General features: G+C 41.6%; 1 protein-coding gene across 1 annotated transcript in view; it reads right to left on the minus strand.

Moving 5' to 3' along the window:
- Positions 1-22361, minus strand: part of syn2b (synapsin IIb) — a 72273-nt gene extending 49912 nt beyond the window's left edge. Inside the window, exon 1 of the mRNA XM_086199713.1 lies at positions 21328-22361. Coding sequence (XP_086055839.1) covers positions 21328-21758 — 431 coding nt within the window. The 5' untranslated portion in view covers positions 21759-22361. The remainder of the gene's footprint in view (positions 1-21327) is intronic.
- Between the last annotated feature and the right edge of the window lie 5466 nt (positions 22362-27827).

The following is a 27827-nucleotide window of genomic DNA, read 5'->3' on the forward strand; positions in this document are numbered from 1 at the left end:
CAATGCAAATCTGTTCCCAGACACATAATAGACTAAAATACAGTTTTTGTGAAAGTCATGTCACTGTGTGTCATTATCTAAATTGCAACAATAGAAGGGAAAAAAAAACTTAAGATAGATTTTGCTGATGACGTTTTATTTTTAATTTCTTACATTTCATTTTAATTTCTTCCCCCGAGCAAGAACATGAGTGAGTGTGTGTGCTCAGGAGGTTGAGTGGCTGGTTACAGGTTTGATCATCCAGCTCTTTCAGAGACCAAGTCAACACGTCCTTGAGCAGGACACTGAACCCCGAACTGCTCTAAGCTGGCTGGCACTGCAGTCTTGGTCACTAGTGTAAGAGTCTGCGTGTTAATATGCCGATGTTGTTGAGGAAAGAGTTTCCATTTCTCTTGAAGGGTTAACACCATGGAAGAGAAAGCTGCGCGCCAATTCCGCCTTCAAAATCATGAAGCTGAGCACCTACTACAGGCAAACTAATGATACGCTGAAGTCAACCCCACTAGCTCTCCGCTACTGAAGATGCCTGTCCTGTCCTACTCACCCAAAAGATCCTGGCTGCTTCAGACAAACACCTATCAGACCATATGTTCAGCCTGGCAGGCACAGCACCACCAGAGTTACATCAAAATACCGCAAGTAAAAGAAGAGCAGCAACAGGCTACAGGTGAAAGATTCTCTCTTTAATCTAAGTGCCAACTTAAAGCTGCCTGAGGTCTGAAAAGAAAACTTTCTAAAATGTGTCTCTCCCTGTGAAACACTGAGCATGAGGGGTTGCTCAATGGGAAGAAAGACTAGGCACCCTTACATCATCGACAACAATGAAGCTACAGCCGAGTGAGGCACCTCCCGGCACAGTGTGGGCATTCCTGAAGAGGCTAAGATGTTGTGCTGGAAGCCCCAAAGTCGCTCTCCAAATAGGGATACTTAAATAACAGGGAGGTTGTGTGTAATCACAGCACTGAACCCCAAACCATGTAGCATCTCCTTAGACGCCACCTCCTGGAACATCCCTGCCTGGCACAGTGTAACCAGAAGGAACTATAAACTTGATGTTGGTTAATGTTCTTAGCCATCCAGGTCATTGTAACTCTTAAAGGCTGTGTCACAGGCAACTGGACATGTTTCAGTTGCATGAAGATGTTTTGCCTCATCCAAGAACTGAGGAAGTTTCTCCTTCAGCTCTTAGTCTACCACGGACCTCCTACCAGTATGATGTGCTCCTTATCCTTCCAGCTGGAGGCACCAGGGACACAACCTAACCAGATGTCCACACCTCTCACACGGCTCCCCTTTTGGCATAAAGGAGTCTACTCTGGATGTCTTTCTGAATGAGTAAAACCATAATAATTGGATTTTGACATTAAGCTTGATCAAAATTCAAAAGTAAGCACACGTGAATCCTTAAAAACCACAAAACACTTCTGACTGGGTCTGAAATTTGTTGTATTTCTCTTCGAATGACTCATTCCATGGCTGACGTTATTTATCTTAAGACACTTTATTAAAGCAAAATATTCTGGAGGTATCCTTCAAGCCTCTGTTGGCAGGTGCATGAATGTTTCCTTTAGGGACAACACCTGTGAAAAAAAAGCAGCACTTAATCTACTCTGATTATACACAGACTATTTAGACCTCTTAGTCAGCGTGACGATGTTTACCTAATAGCGTGACACATTGCAGAGGGGGCTTCGCTAGCCTCTGCTACATTAGCACCAACAGATTAAAAAACCATGTAGTGTCCCAGGGGATAAAGATGAACTATCCCTGAACTGTGTTATCTGCAGAACTCACAGTGGCTTATAATTACTTTGCTAATCACCAGCGTCCGATAGCTTGACGCGGATTTCTAGAGGTGTTTCTTCTTTTAATAAATCTTTCTCTCTGTTTATACTGTGAAACAGTGGCAGCTCTCCAGTATATTTGTTGAACTAAATGCAAATACCAGTATATTTGTCATCAAGTTTGCACTTCCACACTGGGTATGGATTTCAACTTAAATATTCATGATGGTTCCATTTAAAAAGACTGCACTTAAAGGTACTAGTTATAAAACACTTTAAGGAACCTTATAAAAACAAAGTCCGAATTGTTTTTAAAGCAATATTTGACTCATAAATAAATATGACAATGCTGCAAAGGAAAGAAAATGATCATTTCAATGGCTTCAAAACAAAATAAAATTTCGTCAGTCTCCTAATCAAGAAGAGGCAAATTATCCCAAAGTTGTAACAAACAAAGATAAGAAATTGGAATGTGTAATTACATCCCCAGATAATAGAGAGAAGTTGTGGAATTCATTAAAAAAATAGAGAGCAAAACTTGAATGGGCCAAAAGCAAACAGGTTGGAGATGGAGCTCGGGCAGATGGGAGAGATTATCCAAGCAGCACCAGGGTCCAGGTCTTGTGCTGAGGCCAAAAGTTTATGAAATTAAATGAGGATCTTTGGTCAAGCAGGACTGTGGTCTGGCACCCAGGACGACTTCACTTGTTGATAAATGGCTCGCTACTGCACTTTAGTAGGATAAACCAGAGGGTCTCTTAAAGAGAGCAACCTCCAAAGAAGCTGAACCACCTGTGAGTTAAGAGGCTGGAAGCAGATGATGTGGCCCATCAGGCCTCATCACAAGTGCCTGGGGAGAGTTGGGCATCTGCCAGCTGGATGTGGATGATTTAGGGGCTCCTGCGGTGCTGGACAACTTCTACTGTGCCCTCTACCACTGCTGCATCTTAAACTAACAGAATTTACTTGCGGTACTCCGTTAAATCAATCACAAAATAACTGATATAATGACTTTGTGAGGTGGCATGGGACTGTGGGCATTGTTGTCTCCATTCTTTTTGTAACGTTTAGTCACAATATGCTATTTTCCTTCCACCTGGTGCACCCAAATGGAAGAGGACCCCAATTAATTTCACAACACAATGTTCTACCCACAGGTAAGAGTAAAGAGTATTGTTTTGTCCCAGAAGTCTTAGCTTTGCAAATGTATGATTTTTTTTGCAGACTTTTGTTAGCTTATTGGGTACATTAATCTTTCTATAAATCCAGCTCCAACATAACCAACAGCTGTTTATCACTTTACCTGTTATTGTTGTTGCTCTCTATACGTTAAAAAAAATAAAAAAAATAAATAAAAGCAAAAATGCATTACATCCACCAAGGAGGTAATGTCACAGGTGACAGCCTGATTCTTAGCAGCACATCTTGAAAAAGTAATGAAAGAATTCCGATGGCACTTTCTGGAAAGAAAGTAGGGCTGTCACTTTTTCCAAAACGTCATGTTCGAACGAACTTCGAACGTCGGCAATACATTTGAATGAATCCTATTACGAATACCTGTCTTTCTCAAGGGGGAGTCAGGCATGGACTAATGCAGGTAACGGCTAAAGACGTCCGTAACCACGGAATAACGTTCGCGTGACAGTGGCTTACCATGTTCCCAGTGTGGTTGTAGTCACTGTGGTAATCGTGCTTCTGGCGAGGGACCAGTTGTGACTGTGTGTTCCCTATTATATGCAGTCTACCGGGGCTGTCAGCTCCTACGTCGGGCCTCCGCTCCGTGCTAAGCTAACATTAGCAGGAGAGCCGCAGACGTGTCGTTCTCGAGGAGAGATGTTACGACTTTAACAAACACACGATGTTGAATCTCAAAAACTTCCACACAAAGCCTCTCATATGTTTTTGGTGTTGTAATGTTACGCTTACAATGGCTCTGTTCACTAACTTCCTCCATTTGTTAAACAAGACACCTTTAGCTTAGTTAAACACAAAAGGATACAAAAAGTGTAGCTCTCCTAATTGAAGCTGTAAAGCGCCCTCTGCTGGATAAGGAGGGAACTACCTCAAAATTGTCTGATGAGCTCAGGAAGACAAAACTTCGTTATTAGAAGCGCTTAAATTTGCTGATGAGCTGGGTCAAACGGTAGATCCTGGATCTTGATTACTGTAGTAGGTCTAGAAAATTAGCAGGATTTCTGTAAACTGCATTTATGGACATAATATAGATGAATTTCAAACTAATGCCGTGTGATGAGTAATCCCAAGGACCTATTTTTGGCAGTATGGAAGAAAAATTATGAACAGATTTTGATCACAGTTACATTGCGTTTCATGTTTGGCAGAGGCATGCATTCTCTGAGCACTTTCTTGTATTTTGCCCTCCAGCATGTAAAAATGGCTGCTGAGAAAAAGTGCCACTTGGAAGGTTCCTGGTTTGATTCAGCTCCTCCAGAGACCATGTCCTTGTGTCCTTGAGACATTCAGCACCCACGCGCTAGGAGGAAGTTCCAGCATCCATGACATTCTAACATGCCATCAGCACTGTTTGTGAATGGGTAATAGACTAAATGATTTTAGACATTATAATGCAGAGATGTTACATACTTTGCATTTAAGCTAAGGCAAGCACATTTACACACTACTCAGAATAAACTGCAGTACCAAAACATCAATGTGGGTGCGCGAGGAAGAGATGAGGAGGGAGGAGAGTCTGGTCACGACACAAAGGCAGTGCTGTGCATGGAAACACACGCACACACACACACGCGCACACACGTGTGGCTAAATGTTGCCGTATTCTGGATGTAATTCTTTTTTTGGCATTCTGTAAGTGTTAGTGCTAACTGAGACTGTGTCATGTGACTTTGCCTGGGGTGTACGAGAAGCAAAAAACGTGTGTATATGGATCAATGGTGGGTATGCGTAAGGCAACACACAGTCTGTGCTAATCCACCCACACAAATGCACACCTACAGTGCATTCACATATGGAATCTCACACACACACACACACACACACACACACACACACACACACACACACACACACACACTTATCTCAAGAGAACAGAAAATTGCCTGTACATTTAGTTCTCTGGGTTAAAGAAGCAACTTTGGCCCGATTGTTCTCTCCTAATTGTAGTAGCAGTAATTAGTCCTTGACAGGATTGTTAAGTCATATTGGCATCTATCACATGCAGCACTTTAATTTCTGGAGCATTGATTTATATGTCCTGTGTTTCCAGCCAAGATGAATGACTGTGAGTCACAGGGACACACTGAAACAATGACTGTCCAATAAGAGAAATGACTGGAAAGAAGCAGCAACTGGTAGAGAAGAATCTGGCCAACATTTCTAATAGAATTAAAAAAAAAAAAAAAACCCTCTAAAGGTAATGGGAGTTAATGTGACAAAACCACAGAAGGATGGAAATTAAGCAATTGTGTTGTTGAATAATTAATGTTGTTTACAAAGAGCATCACAGTTTCACCAATCAAGACGTATTAGTCATGATTAGAAATAATTGAGAACACAAGGTTGAGGTGGCTTCTCGTGCGAGTTAATCGCGACACCGCCGGCACAAAATCAGGTTATAATGTATGTGTTTGTTTATATGAAGAGGAAGCCATGCAAGCCAAGCCAAGCCGTTTGCAGTGTATACAAAATACATCTTGACAGATTGACACTTACACCTACAACAGAGCTGAACATCATGTCGAGCTGCATGTATGCACCATGGGTGCGTGCGTGCGTGTGCGTGTGTGTGAGGGTTATTCTGATCAGTGCTCATCTGCTGACTCTCAAAAGGTTCCATGCTACATGGTGTGAAAGTTGTTCTCAAAGTTTGTGTATTAACACAAGCTGTTACCTTGTTACCGTGTGATGCAGTCATGTTTATTGATTGACTGTTACTGATTGATTAGCTTTAGCGTTTTGTTTTGGTATTTATTTGTTTAGCCAACAGAACATTGTAAAGGTCTTTTTCACCGGTTAAAATGACAGATTCTGACATTTTTCATGGAAGAAACTCCGATGTTTTGTATTAAATCCTGTAATGATGACGTAAATGTCAGTAGATGTCAGATGGTCCGCAGTCAAACAGGAGACAGCAGCAGATGGTGCAACTTTTGATTTATTAAGTTAAGAAGTTAATACATCAAGAGGCTGTAGCCCAGCTCTCACTACAGAAAAGAACTGAATCTTTCTTCGGTATGACGAGGCTTTAAGACTTGATTATACGGTTGGGGTTAGGTTCAATGTTAACGTAAGTCAGCAGGAGATAAATATATGTCAGTGTCCTCCAAAATGACGTGTCTGTGCATCTCAAGTGTTTTGTATTTCCTGCCAAAAGGTACTACAGTGCCATAAACCTTATGGTCATAGGAGCCATCCAAGTCCACTGTGATTTATTACTGCTTTTGGATAAAAGCCCGGATGGACGGGTACCGTGACTCTCGTTGGATTTAAAGTCCCAGTTTCCACTTGTTTGTGTCGGTACTGCTGTACTTCTGACTGATTACTATAAAAAAAAACTAATTCTATTTCATACTGCTCACTAAAGCGAGAGCCTGCCTTTTGTGGCATTTCAGCTTGTCCATTACAGTGGAGAGAAGAACAGGTTTGAGCAGTAATTTGTCAAACGCTGCAGGAGTAATGGTTATGGAACTAAAAGAGGAGGCAGGCTGGGACGCTGCATCTGTATGATACACCAGTACATGTGCAGGGTCTGATGGTTTTTGTGTGACTGTGTGGTGCTTTATGTCCTCCTCTGCAGAAAATGACGATGAACTACTGCAGCACCGAGGCTGGAGCGATCTCATTATCTAAACGCCTTCATCATTTACCGAACACTTTATCTGATTGATATTACAGGCTAGAACACTGACGCAGCATAAGGTTTCATACGGCTGAAGTCAAACAGGTAACGAGACATGCTGCCTGCCTGTTAAGGGAAATATTTACAATTTTTGCATAATTGTAATTCAAGCAAAATTAACCAAGGGAACCAATTTAAAATCACCAAACCTCCTTCTCCAAACATTTCCGTTTTTTGAAGTTGGCTTTTCTCCTGTGTTGAGTCTTTCAGTTTATTAGGCAAAACAAACATTTCACACAAGATACATTTGATGTCTGCTTTCAGGCGTTCGAAACAGAAAAAAAAACAACCAAAAACTGGCAAAGTATTTCTTGGATATCTGAGGAAAAAATCCGAGCTAAATGCATAAAGAGGAGGGGAATTTATTTTACTACGATGAACTGTGTAGCACTAATGTGTGGGCATCCAAGAGACAGTATGAACGCCGCAGCCAGAGGCTCAGACCGGCTTAAAGCCTTGATTCCTTGATGGATTGGCGCCTCATTATAGGGATGGAAGCGAGACAGTGAGAGAAAGAGAAAACGATGGAGGCTCATTCACCAACGGAGGCAGCGGGAGGAAATCCCACTGCCCTGTTTGACGAGGCATCTCGATAAACCTTGAGTTCGAACTGGTTAGAGAGGGAAAACTGTGGACTCTTTGATTCAGCTGGTTTCCCCTCCGTCTCTGTGATGCGCGTCTCCTCCATAAATGCCCCTCTGACAATATCGCTGATCTATCTGACTTCTCCTCTCTTGGAGTTTGCTTTCTCACTTCCTCCATCTGTCTGATACCCCTGATTCCCTGCTGACTCCAGAAAAACAAAAGAAAAAAAAGAAGCCAAAACCAACAGGGCTGCTTCACATCGACTGCAGCTTAATGGGGAGCAAACAAAGGCAAGCTAATCGTCTCAGGGCCCACAAAACATGACTCTCCATCTAAATTCTGCCACAGCCAGAGGGCATTCAGCAGAACCTCGGAATTCATTCGAGAAGCCCCTCAACACTCTCACACAACCGACTCATATGGCACTTGGCAGCGTTACGCAAGCCCAAAAAATCCTGAAGGAGGGGAAAAGAACAATGTAAGTTTCTGCAGTTTATTTGAAATCTTCACTGAATCTGTGCAGCTCAGTAATCCCCGTGTTTATAATCTGACTGGTGCTCGCCAACCATCTTGTAAATCGTTATTTCTCATTTCTAATTACAATGTAATTTGATTTCATTTTCACATGTATGACACTGTGTACACGCCATTAAGCTGCGCCCTATATCTTCATTTTTCATGTGTGTGTGAGTGTGTGTGTGTGTGTGTGTGTGTGTGTGTGTGTGTGAGTGTGTACCTGCTGTTGCGAACCAGTACTACCCTGCAACTTTTGGGGAGTTGCTGCCTGATATTCTCTCGATGCTTAACTCAAGCCTTTCCAAGTAAACTGATACGCAGCTTCTTAAGGTTCTTGTATTATCTGGGCCGAGCGTAGTTCTGGCTGAAATAAAGGGAAATGTATTTAAAAATTTACCCCCCCCCCCCCCCAAGCTTCAATAAGCAGGATGTATCCTCCATTAGATGCTGCAGCGCTCTAAGTGAATACAGGAGTGGCTCAAGGGAAAAGCCCCAGTCAGCTTATTGCACTACTCCTGAGCTGATCACATTACATGTACTCTCAGTACAGTCCGAGTACAATCTTTGGCTTTAACAGCTAAACACAAGGAGCACCAGGTGGAAGACGCAAACTCTGGACACTCTACACAAATTTTGGAGGGTAACTTCTTGAAGGGGTAGGTGTTACGAGGGATTCCAACACGTCGCAGTAATAGTTGAACACATTTCCCCGCTAATCCTCTCCAAAATTATCCTCAGATTTATGTGAAGTCGGTGGAGGGGGGGGGGAAATGTGTTGGCGCTATGATTGCTTTTGGAAGGCTGCGACTTTACTTTAATAACCACAACAGTGAAGCACTAGTTTTGTGCCTAAGACCAATCTAATTAGTATGTTTCCATGGCAACTAGCTCATCGGTAGAAAGACCCTTTGTGTTGCTGTTGAGATAAAATATGATCTCGACAATGGAAAGAAGTTGTGAGCCATTGTTGTAAAACCACACATTCGGCTGCTTATTTATTTTTTCTACCTATTCTATGTGCCAGGAAACCTGCGAAGTTTCTTCTTATTAACCAGCCACATAACGAGGAGCTCCGATATTGTGTTTCATCACCTGGGTGAAAAAAAAAAACCCTAGTTATTTGTCAGGGATTAAATTCATGATCTGGGAATATCATGTCCTGCCTGCAAGATCAATTATTAATCTTTTAAATTAGCAGAATATTTGCAATTAATCCAGCTGACAGTCATATAAACATCCATTTAAGGAAGAATGAATAATTAACACAGATCAATATTGAGATAAAGCAACACTGTATATTTATCTGGGGCTGGTACAGTGCTAATTGTGCTTCAAGATTTATGTAGTTTAATCATTTTACATCAGAGATATTTACAGAGATAAAGTCTGCAGTTCCCTAAAAACCCTTCAATTCTATAGATGCATTAACAGACGAGTCAAAGCAAATAAATAAATAGATAAGATTGATAGTGATTATAGAGTCAGGCCTAAACACTGATTGGATTTCTAGTGATTTAAACTAAATCACTAAACATGAAAAATATAATCTAAACAAACGCATTTGGACATGAATAAATTAACCATTAATCAAGAAAACTAAACACAAACTCTGACATTTCCTCTGAATCCAATCGATACCCCTCTACAACCACACATTTCTAAAATTATTGACCAGGATATCTAGTTGCCATAGCAACAGTGAACAATAACAACCGGAGGTGGCGTTGGTGATCAGTCTCATTTACGGCCCTCTTGGTTATCTGTGCGCCTCATGCATGTTAAGGGATTTATCTTGGGAGACACGTTGTCGGCGTAGCATCCAGCAGAAGTTCAATCAGTGGCACTAACGACAAACTCCTAAGTCTCTGTGAGTTCACAGCTCTTCCCAGCTGTCCTGTCCTGTGTACCTTAAGCTGCGAGGAGCCGGAAGTACAGGTCACACTGACTAACATCAGTTAGTGTGTTTGCAATCAAAGTCTAACCACGTTTTTCTCTCCCTGCCTCACCTAAAATTGACCTGCAGTCATCTGAAGGATAAAATGAAGTGAAAATAGTCACACAGTTTATATACCAGCTGCAATAAAAGCCATCTATAGGACAGCCCTGGTAACAAGCCGCTTACAGCTGAAGTGGTCGTTTTAATAGAGGAGGACTGAAGAGGCCTTTTCAGACAATGTGCCCATGCAACAATCAGACTAAAGGTCAGAACGCTGACGGAAGACATTAAAAAGCTCGGATTAGATTGATCTTGATCTTGAACCTCGAATTCTAATCTTTAAAGCAAAAGTTAATTACACAGCGATTACAATGCAATGCATTAAAATAAATAAATTCTTTAATAGGTGCAATTTCCATCAGAAATCTATTAATTATTAGTCAGGCTAACCCCTTCCTCACTCGTGCTGATAGTCTTAAGGTATAAATGGATAAGACAGGTTCAGATCAATAGGCTCTTTTCCCAGCAGCCACCTCTACTTGTCATAGAAGGTAAACACACGTGTCACAATTCATCAAATTAACTTCTATTGCGTGTGTCTTCTTAGTGAGCCAGCATTTACAGTCACGGGGCCGTGATTAACTACACCAGAGTCTCCAAAGGGGCCTAGATTTCACAAACATGGATGGGAAATGATTCCAACCCAACAAGAAAACAAAAACAATATCAGTCAACAACAGGACAAATGATAGTTTCTTTGAAATCTATATTTACAATCTACTCTCTGTATCCATCCATTTAAGCCATCTTCACCTGAGTCAGTGTCACATACTGTAATGAAACTAACGTGCTTTTGTTTTACATGACTGTCAATACGACTCTAATAACAGCTGGAGAAAGTTAGCTCACATGCAGTAATATTTTTTTTTAAATGGAATCAAACACAAGTATTTGTATTGGCCACCTGTCATGTTTTCTGTGGCCTATTTAATCAAAACCACGACCTTCTGCTCAACTTATGTTGGATGGATGTTCTCCTGCTCTTCTTTTTAAAGAATATCAAGTTTTACTGCCAGCAACAAATTAACTTGTCCTTGTTCTGGCATCAATCTCTCAAACAATTCAGGCTGATTCTGCCTGTACCTCCTTCAGCCAACATCTTCTAAATAACCTTTCAAGCTTTCTCTTTCAGTTTGACAGATACATGGAGGCGATGAGTGCTGTGCTGCTTTAATTGCCTTTGCTAAATGTGAGGAGAAGAGGAGACACAGACTTGCACTTCATCGATTTAGTTATTTTTTTTGCTTAAACTTCGATTCCATCAAAAAGAGCAAAGGCCCAATTTGCTGCTGGCCCCTGATGAAAAAAATACTTAAAATGTTAGGCCTTTGCTTTTAAGATTTTTTTTTTTTTAAATCAATTGAGTACAAGTCTGTGTGCGGTCCTCCCCTCTAGACTTGACCAGCGCTAAGTGAAAGGAGTTAAGGTGCTTCTCCTCATTTTGAGTCTTTGTAAAATATATGCCACGTGCAGCTGAAGGCATGAATCAGTATCAAAGTTATTCAAAATGTAGAGAAAAACCTTCCCGTCACATCCAAATGAGGGAACCTGTTTTTCCCTGCATGAAAGTAACAGATAATCTTTAGTCCTAAAAGACCTTGAAGATAAAAGCTCAACTAGATGTTTTTTAACGCTCAAAGTATCGACACGGCCACCGCCACAAATCTGCATCTTCTAATAGCCTGTCACTGGAGAGCGAGTGCTTGCCCTCTGCTAATGATGCAATGTAGATACTCCTCAAAGACTGTGCCATTTGCATCAGGAGAAAACACAAATCTTTAAAGATTTGTAGATAATATCCATCCATATATTCTCTGCAGTTTACAGGTCATGGCGGCAGCACTAAGGTAACCAAGGCGTCCTTCTCTCCAGCAACAAAGTCCACGCATCTCCTCCTGGGAGACCGTGAGACATCTCAGGCCAGTTATGTCAACCCTCCAGTGAGTTCTGGTCCTGCCACACAGCCTCTAACTAGCTGGGTGTGACTGGAATAAATATGTCCAGTGACAGACACCTGGGACGTTTCTCTGCTGACTGCTCTTGATGTGAGGGAGATGGATCCTCCTGCTACTGCCTCTAAAGCGATACCTAGCCAAACTGCATGGGAATTTGAGTGCGGCTGCTTTTTTTTTTTTTTAATTCTCATGAATGTAACGATGTAGAAGAGAAGCCCAACAATATCAGCCAACACGTGCTCTCTGTGTATTTTCCATTATCTTTATTGACAACAAATATCTTTATAGTGCAGGGGTCAGCAACCTGCGGCTCTTTCATCCCTCTGCCGTGGCTCCCTGTGGTTTTGGAAAGTAAATGAGTATTTGATTTAAATTAATTTTTATTGTAATTCATCAGTTTTTGTTTTGTTTTTTTTAAGGTAAAGGTTTAAATTTGAAGATTATGGCGATCTTGGAGCATCAAAATAAAACGCTTTCAGTTTCTCGAAGCTCAAAATACTCGTTACATTTGCGGATGTGCAGCACCCGCCGGCACACAGTTTACTGAACTTCTCGATCCCTGGTAGCCCAACCGTGGATAAATCCAAGAAAAGAAAAGTTTCTGAGGAAACGTTTTTGTTGCACGTAGAAATAGAATTTTGTTTTCTCCGCAACATTTTGTGGATTTCATAACAGTAACAAAAACAATATATGCGGGGTTATCTTGATGATTATCTTTGAGATGTCAAAAGAGTTTTGTGGCTCCTGATGTTCTTTTTTCTACAGTCATCGGGTCCAAATGGCTCCTTGAGCGTTTAGGGTTGCCGACCCTGTTATAGTGAGTTTGATCTAGTGACACCTAGTGGTGAGGTTCCCTCCCTCTCTTGGAGCATCAAAATCAAACGCATTCAATTTCATCACTCTGCACATCACGAGTGTGCAAAAGAACCCTCGTGACCTGCATGTGGAGGATTTATCAACTGTTAACAATTGAGTTATTTTCTAAATGTTACAGTCACAAACACAAGACGTCCTTTTTTTTTAAATCAAAACATGTAATTTTTTGGCATAAGGATGCTTTCATCTCAACTCGTACCCCTGCAATATAGCGTTTTGTGAAGAGGTTACATAATTTACCTCCCAGTTGTTTCTGTGTCATCACTGCCCTCAAACATCAGCCAGTCTGGTCTGACAACAGCTGAGAGGTACGAGATATCAGAAACCCAGCGTGTCCTATAAGGTCAAAGGGACATCACCACCAGCTATCATTCGGTCAGTTCTTAGCTCGTGTGTCGGAAAGGAGAAGCACAACAAAGCGGATCATTTCTAGTCACCACCATAGCACCTGTTCAGGAGTTTTGGGTGTTTTTGGACCTGTTAGTAGTTTGTATTCCTCAAAGATGTGTGGAGCATATAGAGGAAATGTTGTTGTTGTTTTGTTTTGTTTTTTTAGCACATAACCTTTAAAAGTGAAATAATTTATCCCCAACCCACGCTTTCAAAGAAACACCAGAACAAAGGAACGGCTTTAAAGCGTGTGATTCTGTTGGGACTGATTAGTTCCCGATCTTGAATAAATGGATGTCAGAAAACAGGAACCAAGAGGGCATGTGTGTGTGTGTGTGTGTGTGTGTGTGTGTGTGTGTGTGTGTGTGTGTGTGTGTGTGTGTGTGTGTGTGTGCTATCATTGTGAGGACCAACTTAAATGTTAAATGATCTGAACAAGGACAATACCAGAGGTATTTTTCTGAAATACATCAGAAGGAGAATTTGCAGGGTCAGAGCTGGTTTGAAGGTAAAGGTTAGGTTAGGGACCATGATGTCAATGACAGTCGCATCTTCTAAAATTAATATTGAATGAACAAAACACCTCAGTAAACATGTAGAGAAGACAATCAGCTAAGAGAATGGGAGCGATGCGTCGTCTGCCCACAGTGATTATGCAACATCCTCCTCCTCAGCACCACCACAAATTACAGCCTCCAAAATGAGCGTTAAAATGAATCAACGCCTCAGAAACAGATTCAGTAAGAACTGGACATGATCCCCCTCATGGAGGGAGGATTTATTGAAGGGCTGCTGTGTTGAACTCATTAGCAAACCTCTTGTATTCTTTTGACCTATAACTTTATTGGGAACATGACAGTGATTGATAATCAGATCCTGGACTCGAGTGCAATCACAACAGTTGTCAGTGTTGGTGGTTGAGGTAGAGCCTTCCACCTCTCTTTAGTGTATTTTATGGTTTATTCTTGTCAAACATTTGAACTATAGCTTGTAATAAGTTTTGCAGAATTGTTGGCGTATAATCCTACAAATATCCATCAACAACAGCAATCAGTGGGCCTGCACAAACCCTTGCAGTGAGATGCAGTCGGAAACTCCTGCTCGTTCCTTTTATTCTCCGTGGAATATTGCAATATTTGACCCTGTGACAACGCTGTGGTTTGCACACAAAAACAACTTAGTTAGAGTGAGGGGAAAATTATGGTTTTGGTTAAGAGACAAATATATATATATATATATATATATATATCACTGCATTACTTCTCCCTCCTGGTTCTAGAGTAGAGTATCTATTGATTATGGTTATAACTGGTGGTATGATGTGTCAACGGGGCGGCGGCGGTGGAGTACAACACAGTACAAAATGAGTGGATGTGTCTGAACGATGGCGTGAACAGGTTATACCTCCGCTTAGAAGCTAATTTTCTGGATGCAGTTTTTTTTTTTTTTTAAATATCATCAAAATTACTAAAAAAAACCCCAAAAAACTCTTATTTTTGTAAAACAGAAAATTGATATTTTGGAGCAGATCATAATTCCAGTGCAGATGTTGAAATTTCTCTCTATATTAAGAACTAAGTCGAGCATATTAACATTGATACATTTGCATTAAACCATTTTCCAACTAAACTTGTGGCTGTAGTGAGCCGAGAAACAATTCAGTAACAATGACAGATTGCATGGATGTTTTCCAACACATTTCCATAAACTCATGGTAACATTAATAATGCAACACATTTCCAAATACCAACCACCAGCTTAACCTTTGACTGCAGGGCAGTTCAGTGGCACTCACAACCAAGTCACACCAGGAACAAAAACAGCTCTATCAAGTTGAAAACAATCTGAGCTGATGGCCGCAGCATCTGTGGTGAATAGCGTCTAACAGAGAATGCAGAGCGGATTTGGTTAAACACACACGCAGAGATAGAAAGAGCAAAAGGGGGTGCAGGCGTGATGCAGGCGGATATGGAGCGCAATAGAAAGAGAGCAGATGTGGCCTTTGGGCTGAAACTGCTGAATCACCACGTCACTTCTCATTACTTCATCACTTCCTGAACCCAGAGCTCTTTCTCTGGAGACACACACACACACACGCAGCAACTGTCATGATGAAAGACAGCGGCAGGAAGGAGAGAGGGGAAAACACAAAGAGAGGGGATACGACAGAGAGGAAAGAGTCACATGGACATCCAGAGAAATGATAAAGGGAGATTCCCAGACCTCCTTCCAGCTGTGCCAGCATCACCTTGAAAGGCCCAGAAGGACACTATCTCTTCCCTCTCAATGGACTCAAATCTGTTACATAAAGGCTTTCCTGCAAATACATTCACTCTTTCATCTCACAGCTTTATTGCCTGAGTCCCATTGTGGTTTCTGTTTGTAGCTCAGTAGAGAATGCCATCATAGTCGATATTTGGCTGCAGAGACTCATGAGACCTGCTTGCAAATGCAACTTCAGGGATCTATTTGGATCACAGATGCAGTTTCTATTGTTTCAGGAGGCTCACTGAACCCCCTAGTGGCCATAGGTAGTAATGCAAGCAGCTTTCATCAGATCGCCCAAGGTGGCAACCTGATCACTGGTGATAAATCAAATACTAGAGAATGGATTTGGATTCAGTTTTATAGGACGATAGAACCCGATCCAGAACCGGATCTGATGATGTCATATTGCTCTGGCGAAGGCATGCATTGTCCAAGTGCCCTCTAATTTTTACATGAGCACAGAACTAATAGGATATTTTAATATGGGCACAGGGACAGGAGAAGGTTACACGCTTCTTGGTGGCGTTACTGTTGCTAGCAACAGCAGAGCTGGTTTTCTATTAATGAATCAGTGCTAATGACTGAGACACACCTGTCACAGGTGTGGTGCGGCGTGGCTGTCATAGGGAAGAACTACCATCTTAATCAGCTGGTGCTGGTGTCGTTAAAAACAATTTAAGCATGATTCAACTAAACACACGACTGTGCCAGAGACAGCAGCGCAATCTTGTGGGTTTTCTTCAGTACACATTGAAATAAAAACTGAATACAGTGTTTATGCAGGATCCAGTAATTCCAGTGATCCATACAAGCAGTAAGGCTACTGATTATTTTGGAAGAAAATACCTGCATTGTGAAAATGGAAGTATTTTTCTTAACTCTCCAGAAGACACAACTGTCACTCAACTGCACATGTGATGTTCTGTGTCTGAGCCTGGTGTGTTTCAAGCGGAACAGCTGGGATCTCTGTCTAGTGTACTGTTGGGTGTGTTTGGTTGCCTTGGTAACGCTCTCAATATCACTCATCGGGACCATTAGTGCACATACCAGCGCCCTAATTATTAATGTACATGCAAACAAAGCCTGTGTGTACACGTTATGAAACATTATGTTATGGAATAAAGACGTTATTCAGATTTTTGTTATCTTGAACTCTACGTCTCGCTTTCATCTACAACTGGCACCACACACACACACACACACACACACGCACACGCATCATTTTCATGATGAAAACTGCAATTTCAGTTGGGAGAAATAATGCTGAAATTAGGCAATCGAGGGAATTTTTGGGAAAAGAAGCATAAAGGAACTTGAACAACTAATGGAGGACGATGTAAAAGCCTCAGTGATTCTCATGACTGGCGTCCATATTTTACATTTTCAAGGATGTTTAATTTCAGTTAATTGTTATTGACAGGAGGAAATGATCCAACACACTCCTTTCTATTAACTTTGTAAATCTGTCTTAGATATGTCACTTGTAATTCATTACTGGTTAATTCTGACACGACGAGTCAACTAATATTCAGTAGAAGGGTATTAAACAGGGACTTGGTCGGTTCATAGAAGATCTTGAGGTGAAATTATTGATTCTGTTTACAAACTAAAGCCAAATACTGCCACATAACATCTGTATGAGCGAGAGGACGGATGAGATAATTGCTTTTCTGACCTTGGACAAAGACTTCTCCGTTCCCATCTCCCGCTGATGTCAGAAGAGTTATGATCCACCTTCTGCTGCTGGCTGAAAATAATGTTGGCCAACCTTTTCAGGCTTTAAGACGACTGAAAGCGCTCACGTCACTTTGGACCAAAAGTGTCTGCCAAGCAATATTTTCTATTACAACCCAGAGAAAAAGAATATTCAGATTAAGAGCTTGACTTTTAAAATGAAAAAGTATGTCTTAAGGACATAACCGAGCTATAATTCAACATTAATACGATCATTTGGCCATTTTGATAAACTTCCTGAGAAACAGACTTCCTGTTGTGTCGGCTTGATCCAAATCTAAATCTTCAAATGCTTGTTTTTCTACCACCGACTGCTCCGATGTGAAACAATCAGCTCTTGAGAAAACAGTAAGAAACGAGAGAAAACTCAATTGGCGCATAAATGAGCCAGAGCAATATTGGATAAAGATCTATGAAAACCAGAGAACAACCTTTTCTCCTGTAATTCTCAAACTCAACGGGATCATTTGTTTTAGGATGATTTGATTTGCTCCTTATTTCTCCTACAGAAGAAACAGCTTGTAATTTAGCACAATTCCCAAGTAGGGAGATGATTTATTTCAGGCTATTGTAAGATACAAAAGTGTCCTCTGGTAGTTATAACTGTCCCCTTCAGCTGATTGCATATTAAACCCCCGAAATCAAATGTGCACTTGTCTTGCACAAGAGTTTGTTGATTTCATTCTCAATAGAGAGTAGGATGGATGTCCCGTGGTGGTGTTGGTCGAGGCAGTTGAGCTAAACTTTGAAGAATCATTACAAAGGAATAATATCTAGTGTAGTTTTCTCTTTTCAAACTTATGAAAGCCTTAAGCATCGCTCTTTGCCCGAGTGGAAAATCAATAACATTTAGTAGAAAGCCTCTCTGGTCCAGATGCTTTAAGGGAAGCTCCGTCTGCAAGCACCAGCAACCCCCCCGGGGGAATACAGATTAATATTTATGATGAGCCTTCTGAAGGAAATATTGTTTACCAACAACATCACCTCTGGAAAGAAAGCCACCATAGTTGTTAATAGTTTGCATCTTTTTTTCCCCCCAACTATTCAAGACAGATCGCTTTTGCAAAACAACAGGTGAATAAAACCAGGTTAGAGAGTGATCGATTTTGAATCTAGTCAGGCAACGAAAAACAACAGCCTTTGACTTTGTATCCACCTTCATTCCCATAACAGACGTGATGAAGTATGAGATTTTTACTCCTCAAATTAATGGAATTATCTGTAGGTTCTTCACATTTACGCTGATTTTTGTGTGCCTCACAGGATTACTTTCAGCCCAAGCTTTCTCGTGCCTCTTTTCTCCAAATGTGGGCTGCGGCGTCTCACATCCAGTCATCACTGCATCACGGGTGGCAGGCGTCCAATCATATGTCACCAAAACACTCACAGCAAGACGCGTACAGGATTACCACGATGCAGCGCTGCTCGTCACATTCTATCAGTGGTGTGTAGTGGAGCCTCAGTACAAAATCACGCTTCCATGTTCACTGTGCTGCATATAATATCCAATAAAAACAATATTCAAGACATAATCGGTGAGACATGACACAGTCGAGTTCTAAAATGTCATGAGAGCAAAGTGGTGGTTTGGTAATGAGACGCTCAAATGAAAAATATGTCGTTGTACCAGAGATTTTTTCCACCAGTAAAATGGCCAAATACATCAGGAGTGACAAGAATCCCTAAAGGTTGTACATCCCTGGGTGTCAGGCACGAAAGCATCTTCTTGTATCACAGCTTATTTTTGGTTTAAATTCATTTCAAGTTTTTATTACTTCCACTCATGGTAATCCCAAAAAGATCAGATTAAACCATTTACAATGTTAAAAAAAATCTATAACCTGAACAAAAAAGCAGAAATAAGAAGAATCTCTTATTCTGCTAGTCAATTAATCAAAGCATTGATAAAAATAAATAAATAAATAAATAGACTGCCATAACTAGAAAATGATAAGTGTCATCTGGATTGAGGTCATACCGTATATTTAAGTGTTTGCCATTCAGTAATCCAGCAATTATACTGAATTCAATCATTTCCAGAGGGGTCAAGAACAGGCTTCAGGATCCAGGATCTGCAGTTGGATCAAGATCCAATCACTCTGCACAATATTTCATCAAATTCTGTCTTGTGCTGAAAAATAGTCACACACACTGGTGATTACCTCCTAGATGGAGTTCACTATATTATATATATATATATATATATATATATATATATATATATATATATATATATATATATATATATATATATATAAATAAAGGAAACACAATCAAAGCCCTGCACCATACTTGCCTCAACAAAGGAAACCCGATACCTGTGTAATTATTCTTTCTTTACACATTTTTCAGACCTGAAAATGACTGATACAACGTTTTACGTTTTAAGTCATTCTTTAGGGAATTGTCAGTTTGACACCAACAACAGAAATGGCTATAAATTAGACTGCACATTGGAGTATCAAGATCTGCTCAAACTGAGACGAGTCAACGGTCAGGTGAGAATGACGTGGTCTTAAATAGCAGTCAGTTCAGTCGTCGTCAACTAAAGCTCAAATTCATCTTGTATTGTTTACATGAATGACTTCAGAAAACTCAAATATTTATATCCATTGAGGGTGTTTATCCGTTTTGTTAGCAGATGTAAACACTCTCAGCTTGACACGGGTCATTAAATATCAATGCTCCGCAACGACGTTAGAAAAAAAAAGGTCCACTACATTGAAAAGGTCAAAAGTGTCTCATGAGGTTGCACACAGATAATGACAGCAATGAACAGCAATAAAGTCCATCATCCCCACCATCAATGTAGAAAACCATTATAGCCTGGAAATGGGATTTGCAGAAAGCGATGATAGCTACATTATTAGAGAGCCAACAAAATTCCCTTGTTGGCCGGCCATGTTTTATTCAGAGCTACAAGCTCTTCTGTGACAGTGGATGATGTATGAGCTGTTAGCATAAGAATAATAGCCAACGTTCAGGGTGAAACACTTACTCATACATAGTTCTATAAACTACACACACACACACACACACACACACACACACACACACACACACACACACATTCCCCTAAAGTCGAAAAGGTGCACATAAACACACCAAAACCCTGACAGGTGATGTTGTGGGGTGGTGGGATGTGTGAACTTCAGAGAGAAGCTGTCCTGTCGGTCTAGCTTTAAAGTGCTGCTGCTATTTTGGGAGCAGCTTCAGTGAAAGAACATTTGTACAAACAAAAACAACAGAATAACATTTAAGAATTCATGTCATAATTCCTGTGGGGTACACAAAAACAATGGCGAAAATATGTTGATAGCCTATTCAAACATGTAAACCATGTAATTAATTTGATCTTATCACAAACTGGAAAAGTAATCAACATCTAATGCATGAGGGATGGGTGTCATTAGGGTTTACTGATGCACACACTGATACCATCTTATTGATTTGTCTGTCAGTGCTGTGGTGTAAAAAAAAAAAAAGAATTCACATAAAGAGCGACATTTATCAAACCAATGAGCTGATTTCACTCATTTTTGCAAAAGGCAGCTAACACTTAGGCTACGTAGCAGTTAGCAATAGTTTATGCTAAATTGATGCTAAACTCTTAATACCACGAACCAGCTAAACTCAGAGAGGCCATATATCTTTAAGAGGAAACTTTGCAGCAGCCCTTTGACATTTTTCTCTGTATTCCGATGTCATTTTCCCAGGTCTAGTGGGCTAAACGTGGGTGACTTCTGATGGCTGCTGCTGCTCGATTGATGATTTCGATGGGATTATTGAAGATGCTACAGTAGAGGCGCTTCAAACCGTTGTTATCTATGATTCGGTAAAACTGAAAAAGCTCCAGAGCTGGAAGCTAGCTACAAAGTAGCTGTAGCAGCAGATTTGCTAAAGAAGTTAACATGCTGCACTGCTTTGAATTTTCTAATTTTGTTTTGTGGGTGCAGGTGCTGCACTCCTTTGCACACAGCTGTGTTTTTACTGTGCAGGGCACCCTGTTAGCCAAAACTGGTGAGCACAGAAAACAAAATTACATTGAGTTTACATGCCTGGCACCAGCTGCTGTGTGGCATTGCATAATACTGATAGCAGCTTTTTTTAATCAGCAGCTAATCAGTATTAACTTACTATTAGTTCTCTATATGTATCGTTATTCATTCCCACACTTAACGTATCAATTTGCTCTTCTGTTACCGAATCAGTAAAAACCCAGAAGCTTTAAATGTCACTCAAATTTCCAGTGCCATTCAGCAACAACACTCAAAGCAAACCAAAGACTCCCATCAGGCAGTGAACAGGAAGTTGGCCCAGTGGAATCACTTCCATCTTAACACTCACCACTCATGCTGAGGCTCATCAATGACCAGCAAGATCTTGAACTTCTTGGAAAGTGATGGAGAGGGAGCCGACTGCTCCACAAACCCAGCAGCAGACGCGGCTGTCTGCTTGACCACGTTTGTGATGGAGGTGAAGGAGCTGAAGAAGCCAGAGGAACCACCAGAGGAGGACTGGCCCTGTTGAGCCTGCTGGGACAGACGTCGCTCCTGAGATGCCGGGGAACTGGCCGGGACCTGGGACGGTACAGGAGCTGCAGTCGGAGACTGGGCAAGGGCAGGCGCCGTGGCAGAGGTTGCACCCTGTTGGGAAGGGGAGGAAGCAGTAGGGGGAGGAGGAGCAGGTGGGTCAGGCCTCTGAAGGTCTGACATGTAGCCATTGGGCAGGTTGGACATGAAGCTGCTGTCAGAGAGACGGCGTCGGAGGAAGTTCATGATTGCAGTGGAGAGGTCGGTCTTTCAGTCGGTTGGTTAGTTGCTCTCCAAGTATGATTTCTTGTCCAAGAGAAGTGAGAAAAGACGGATGTTTACAGAGAGGATGGGAGAGGAACACTCTGATCAGAGGTTAGATGAATGACAGAGCATATCACTCCAGATGATTGAAGGATGTCCGATGGCTTCGGTAGTAGGAATGGAGAGCAGGACAGAAGGCAGGATGGATGAAGCGATGGATACGGCTCTTGTCCAGTCTTCAAGAGACAGCTCGCCAAAGTGCAGCTAAGCCAGCAAAATAGCACCCTGTATGTGTTATTTCCTCCTGCTGAGCCTAACACCTCCTCACAAATGCATGTGTGTCGTGTGAGTGTGTGTGGTGGAGTGAGAGAGAGAGAGAGAGAAAGAGAGAGAGGTGTGGTGTCGCCCCCTTCGGTGAGGTGCTGCTGCTCTTCCCCCTCAACTCTGCCTGCCTGCCTCCTGACTTACTGCAATCTGAATGCACTGAAGAGATGCTGCTTATCTCACCCTTTCACTTGCTCGCTCTCCCTCTGCCCTTTTTCCTCTGCCTCACTCCCTCTCTCTGGCTCGGCACGCTCACTGGCATTCTTCCCCTCCCCCTTGCCTCCTCTCCTCCTGTCATCCTCCTCCTACATCATAACTACTTGCGTGTCGTGCTGCAGCCGTGTAGCGTTGTGTGCCGTGTGCAACCAGTGGAAGGGGATTCCTGCGAGCGTGCATAAGGTGGAGTTCACAGATGGAAACACCATCCACACTGCTCAGTAAGCCCCACCTCCTTACTCGCCATCTTTCCATCCATCCATCCATCCATCCATCTTTTTACCATTCTCTCCTCCTGTCCTCCACTCTCCCTCTTTTACAGGCTCATGTGCTTGACTGGCAGAGCTGATACATATTCTAGTGGATTAATCTTCACGGAACAGAAACTATAACACCTCCCTCTAAGAATGCGCTTGTGACGGTATTTGGTTAAAAGCATGTGGTTAAAGTGTGCTGTTGAAGCCACTGTAGTGAAATTACCCTGAGAGAAGGCAGGAGGAATATGGTAAGAGGAGAGAGGACAGAGATACATCAGTCTCTCCTGCTCCCTATTGACAGATAGGATCAGTTAGATTATTGGCTCCAGAGGAACATGTTGCTCTTCAATAATGGAGCCTAAGAAAGCAATACAAGTGGTAATTTAGAAAGTGGAGATTTATGGGATTTTTCATGCGTGTTGCATCATCATCCTTTGGTAGTAGGATCTAGAATGATTATTAATGCGGTAAGATTATCCAACTGATTCTACTTTGCAGCATCAGCATGAAAAACAGGAACTATCAAAGGATGCCAATGATTTGCATCCTCTACAAATCCTTTTCTTGCATCATCACAGAACATCATAGTGGAATCGACCCACTGCATGCTTCAGGGTATTGTTTTTGTGCCTTTCAGTTTTTACTCCAAAACAAACATCTCATTCGGTATGCCTGGTTTCATTGTACAGTCTCCATTTCAGAGCACGATTCCTAAATGCTGTCAACAAAAGGTTGTCTGCGCTGTTTGCCGTGCTAAGCTTGACATGGAGAGAAGAGGGGGAAAAAAAGCCAGAAGATGACAAGACAACGACGGAGACGGAAGATTATTGAAGCTGGAGGAAAATCCCGCACACGTCAGAGTCGTGAGCAGCTGAGCTAACTGCAGGCGAAATACAGACCTACAGTACTCTCATCTGGTGTCTTGTATTTAATAACTCGTGAGCAAGTCTAAAAGAATTGTACTCTTTTTCAAATTCCCTTATCGGATTCAACTGTTCACCAGGTTTATAGGGCTTTAATTTCCAGCAAGTTTTTGGTGAGCTTAATTGAAAAGTAGCCTTTTAAGTATATTCTACTGGCCACATGCCTTTTGAACATCAGCTTCCTCCTCCTTCGCTTCATCTCCGTTTTTTACACACAGGAGGAATTGTTTTTATATGCCTACTGTGTACTGTGAATTTCTGCATTTATTGCATAACATTGGCAGAAATTGAACATTTGACTGCCTCAGAGCAGGGTTTTAAATGCACTGAGTAGCAATGTGCCTTGGGTGTTGTCACATTCGGTTATTTTGCATGTGATAGCCCAGCAGCCAAAGCAGGCAAAATAATCAGTTCAATTTTAAATATATGGTGTGACATATAAGAAGTGCTTTCCATTTAGCCTGGCACTGACATATGTGCACAACATCGAATGTAGTCCCAGGAGTTTTGCTGCCACAATGTTTTTGGTATAATGCTAGAAGCAACACACCCAAGTCTCCAGAGCAGCAGTCAGCTTGACTTCAGACCTCCTCATAGTGCTTTTCAATGCATCTAGTCACAACTGGAGTTTCCATTTTTGTAGACCATTTTCAAAAATGGCTCTTGGAAAGAATGATGGAAGTTGCAAAATTTAAAAAAAAGAAAAGAAAAGGTTTTTACGTTTACTTGAGTTTTGCCTTTTCAGCAGAGTGAATGTGCAGAAAAGGGAGACTGTGTTCAAGTAAGCTCTAGAAAATATTAAGCCCATGTGACTGAGCAGCTAGCACCTTCTCACATATTGTCTGTCAATACAAGCTGGCACAAAAGAACAATTACAAGTGCATGTAATTCCTTAAATTTCTTCCTGGTAGACGGCTACAGATGACAACTTCTGTTGGTTTGCAACCTTTTCCTCGATTGTTACAGCCATGTATCTTGTTGCCTATTGCGCCAACTTCTGACAAAAACATGCCTCGCATCGCCTGTTTTAAATGTGCCAAATAGGTCTTTCCTTTTTTAGAATAATTCCAAAGCTAAATTAAAACTTGCCTGACGATTAAAAGAAAACACAATAGCTCTGGATGGTATGATGCACCCAGGCTCGACGTGCCCCTCCCCGTCAACCATACTGTTTGGCACACCTATATAGTGACAATGTGGTCTTTGGCTGGTGCAGTCTTACCTAAAGAAATGCATGGTTCTACACCTGAACACAGCTTTGTTTACCATATTTAATTTCTTACTGCAGGCTGCTGGCTAGCAATGCTGTTAGCATGTGTATGCAAATAAAACCAAGGACTGACGTGCTTATCTATGCAAGACAGTCTGAGCTTACATCCCTTTTTGTTGGAGCATCCACATGTACATGATGAGCTAAACCTCAGAACTAAACCTGAGCAAACGGCTGTTGCTTTTTCACAGCAGCCATTTTGACACGAACTACAAGGTGAACACAGGTGTTGCTGATCTAGAATCTAATCAAGCTATCCGAGGCTCGTCATTGGTGGCACCTGTGTTTACCTCCTATCCCAGGTCAAAATGGCTGCCATGAAAAAGGCCTACACAGGCAATCTTACACAATATTAAAGTTGAACTACAAATGCCAACTATGTCCACTCCTCAAAAGAGAGTGTTTGCATAACATGCTGGACATTCGTCGCAAACCCTGATGAGTCAAACCCAGGACAGCCCCCCGGCTGTGTTTAGTCAAGCAGAAGAGAACCAGAGTGAGTCACAGAGCTGCAACGTGAACTGCAACGACATCCTAAGCTCATCCTGGCCTACATGTTTCATGACACACATACACAACGTATAACCAACACAAACAGCCGTTATATAATATATGTGTGCATGAAATGTTGAAAAGCAAAACATGGCTTCAGCATTAACATGTATATTGTATAGTGCCATAGAAAGGTCAGGCTACCTCTCACATACACGGACACACTTCAAGAATATACAATATACTGTGTAAATTAACAATAATATTCTTTTAAAAAGCAGCCTGCCTCTGAATTTATACCCAATACACACCAATCCACACTCAAGTCTGCTGCATTGGAGGACAGGCAGAGCTGATACATAAACCATGAAGATCCACAGAGCCATCACTCATCTGTCAGGGCACACAATATAGTGTAAGAGCAAAAAACACAAGTGTACATCCACACAGAAATATGTACACAATACAGAACTGGCAGCCTTAACCTGCAGCATGTATGTACACTTTTGGTCAAAGGTTTTAGAACATGCATCTTTTCTGGTTTTTGCAAGAATTTGCCCTCATTTGTGGCCTGGTGCAGCCTCTTTTTCCTGATTTTGCCATGCGAGCAGCAGTTCACCTGTCAAACCTGCAGCTCCAAGTCTTCCTCTCACCGCTGAACCTGACGCTGTCCTACTTCCACCTCTGTTAAGTTGCTCCAGGCTGTTGTCCTGGGTGTCATGTTAGCTGTTGACTCTTGGAAACTTTTACTGTAATTCTGCTGTGTCTTTGGGTCCGACAGGTGTCTTCCTGTCACGCTGGGGGGAAATCTGTCTGTCAGCTATGTTGATATGGGCGACAATATTCTGACAATTAGCCAAATAAGACAACATGTTCATTACAATGTTCACGTTTGTAGAATATTACATTCATATTATGTGCCCGCATCCCATTACCTCCTTGGGATGGGACCAGGGATGGACTGAGACTAAAATTACCCCCTCTCTCTCTTTCACCATCTCTCTCTCTCTCTCTCTCTCTCTCTCTCTCTTTCTCTCTCTCTCTCTCTCTTTCTCCCCCCCTTATCAATGCCTCCCAGACCCAGTGGGTGCATACTCTAGGCTACTGTATAACTAAGAGCTATTTTGAGAACAAGTGAAAGACTTGCCGCCAGCAGGCCACCACTGTGAGGATACCAGGATCAGATTCCGGCTTCTATATTGTGCAGCCAGTGTTTCTCCATGAATATCTCGGTCTTAAACAGGTAGTATTATCCAGCCTACTACATGAGAATGAGTCCGATGATGGCATTGCCCACTTGTTCACTATAACCATAAAACTGGACGGACTTGCTCTCAGACTATTTTTGTTCTTTGATCATGATCGAATTGAACGTAAACAGCACAAATCTAACATTAACATTAACATGGAGCTGTATTTGACCGACCATGACAGGCATGCATGTTGCAGCCAGTAGAGAGTGTGCACATAAACATTCATACACACAGAAAGAACAGTTTTACAGCTCTGTGTGGCTCATTTAATGCATTGATATACATTTATATTAATTGTGACACTGACTCATTCACTTTTAAAAACAAAAAAAGACAGTAACAGAAGTGAGGTTGGAGAATGTAAGACACTATTTTAATAGCATTAACACCTATAGCAGGATTTCTACAGCCAACGTGTGTGAGTGGGTCAGTGAGTGGTGTGCAAAAGCCTGGTTAAACACTGCTCGCAGGGATTAACAGAAATATGCAAGGACCACACATCCCGCGGCTTTGCTAGCTCAATTCATATAATCCATGAAAAATCAGACTCTTGGTTTCTGTGCACATCTGGCATCAACAGCAGGTGCTCGTAATAGGAACCACAGCCTCAGTGGAGAATGAATATTATGAATAAAAAATTCCAATGTTTTAATGAATTATTCAGTCTAGTTTTAATTCCACTGACAGAAGCCTTTGATACAGGCACTTTTGATGAGCAAAAGTAAAACGGCAGTTAATAATAGACCAAAAAATGTCTTTCTTGCATGGAGCCTGCATGCATGCATGAAAACGTATGAAAGCAACAGTTTAATGCAGCTATATGGTTTCCAATTTCTAGTCTAGTCCTTGTTCAAGTAGGACTAAAGGACTAGAATTGCTGGAACCTCACAAAGGTCACCTCACTGACAGATTCTTATGAAGAACACGAAATACCTTTTCTAGCTTTTAGATACGACTTCAGGGAATGGTGTTGACTCGGTTATATGATTATAGGAAATGTCTCTCTGAATGAACCTTAACAGTGCCTTGAGGAAGGATGAAGACTGTTACACCCACACACCACTCAGATATCTGCAGCAAATCACACGCACACATGCAGCAGTACAAGATGACCGCCAGGATGTGTTGCAGGGTTGGGTAGGTATTTTTGTTACAAGCCTGGCTGTTCCATGGAATTTTAAGACAAAATATGAAATTCTAAATTCTGAATTGCCATAGCAACTTGTACAGCTGACAATGGCTTGGTTTTTCAAACAATACAAATGCCTTCAAAAACCAGCAATCCATTATTTAGGTAAAGGCAATTGCAAACCCTC

The sequence above is a fragment of the Aulostomus chinensis genome, chromosome 3 (genome assembly GCF_037954235.1).
Source record: "Aulostomus chinensis isolate RoL2024-O1b breed Wild chromosome 3, RoL_Achi_v1.0, whole genome shotgun sequence".
Classification (NCBI taxonomy): domain Eukaryota; kingdom Metazoa; phylum Chordata; class Actinopteri; order Syngnathiformes; family Aulostomidae; genus Aulostomus; species Aulostomus chinensis.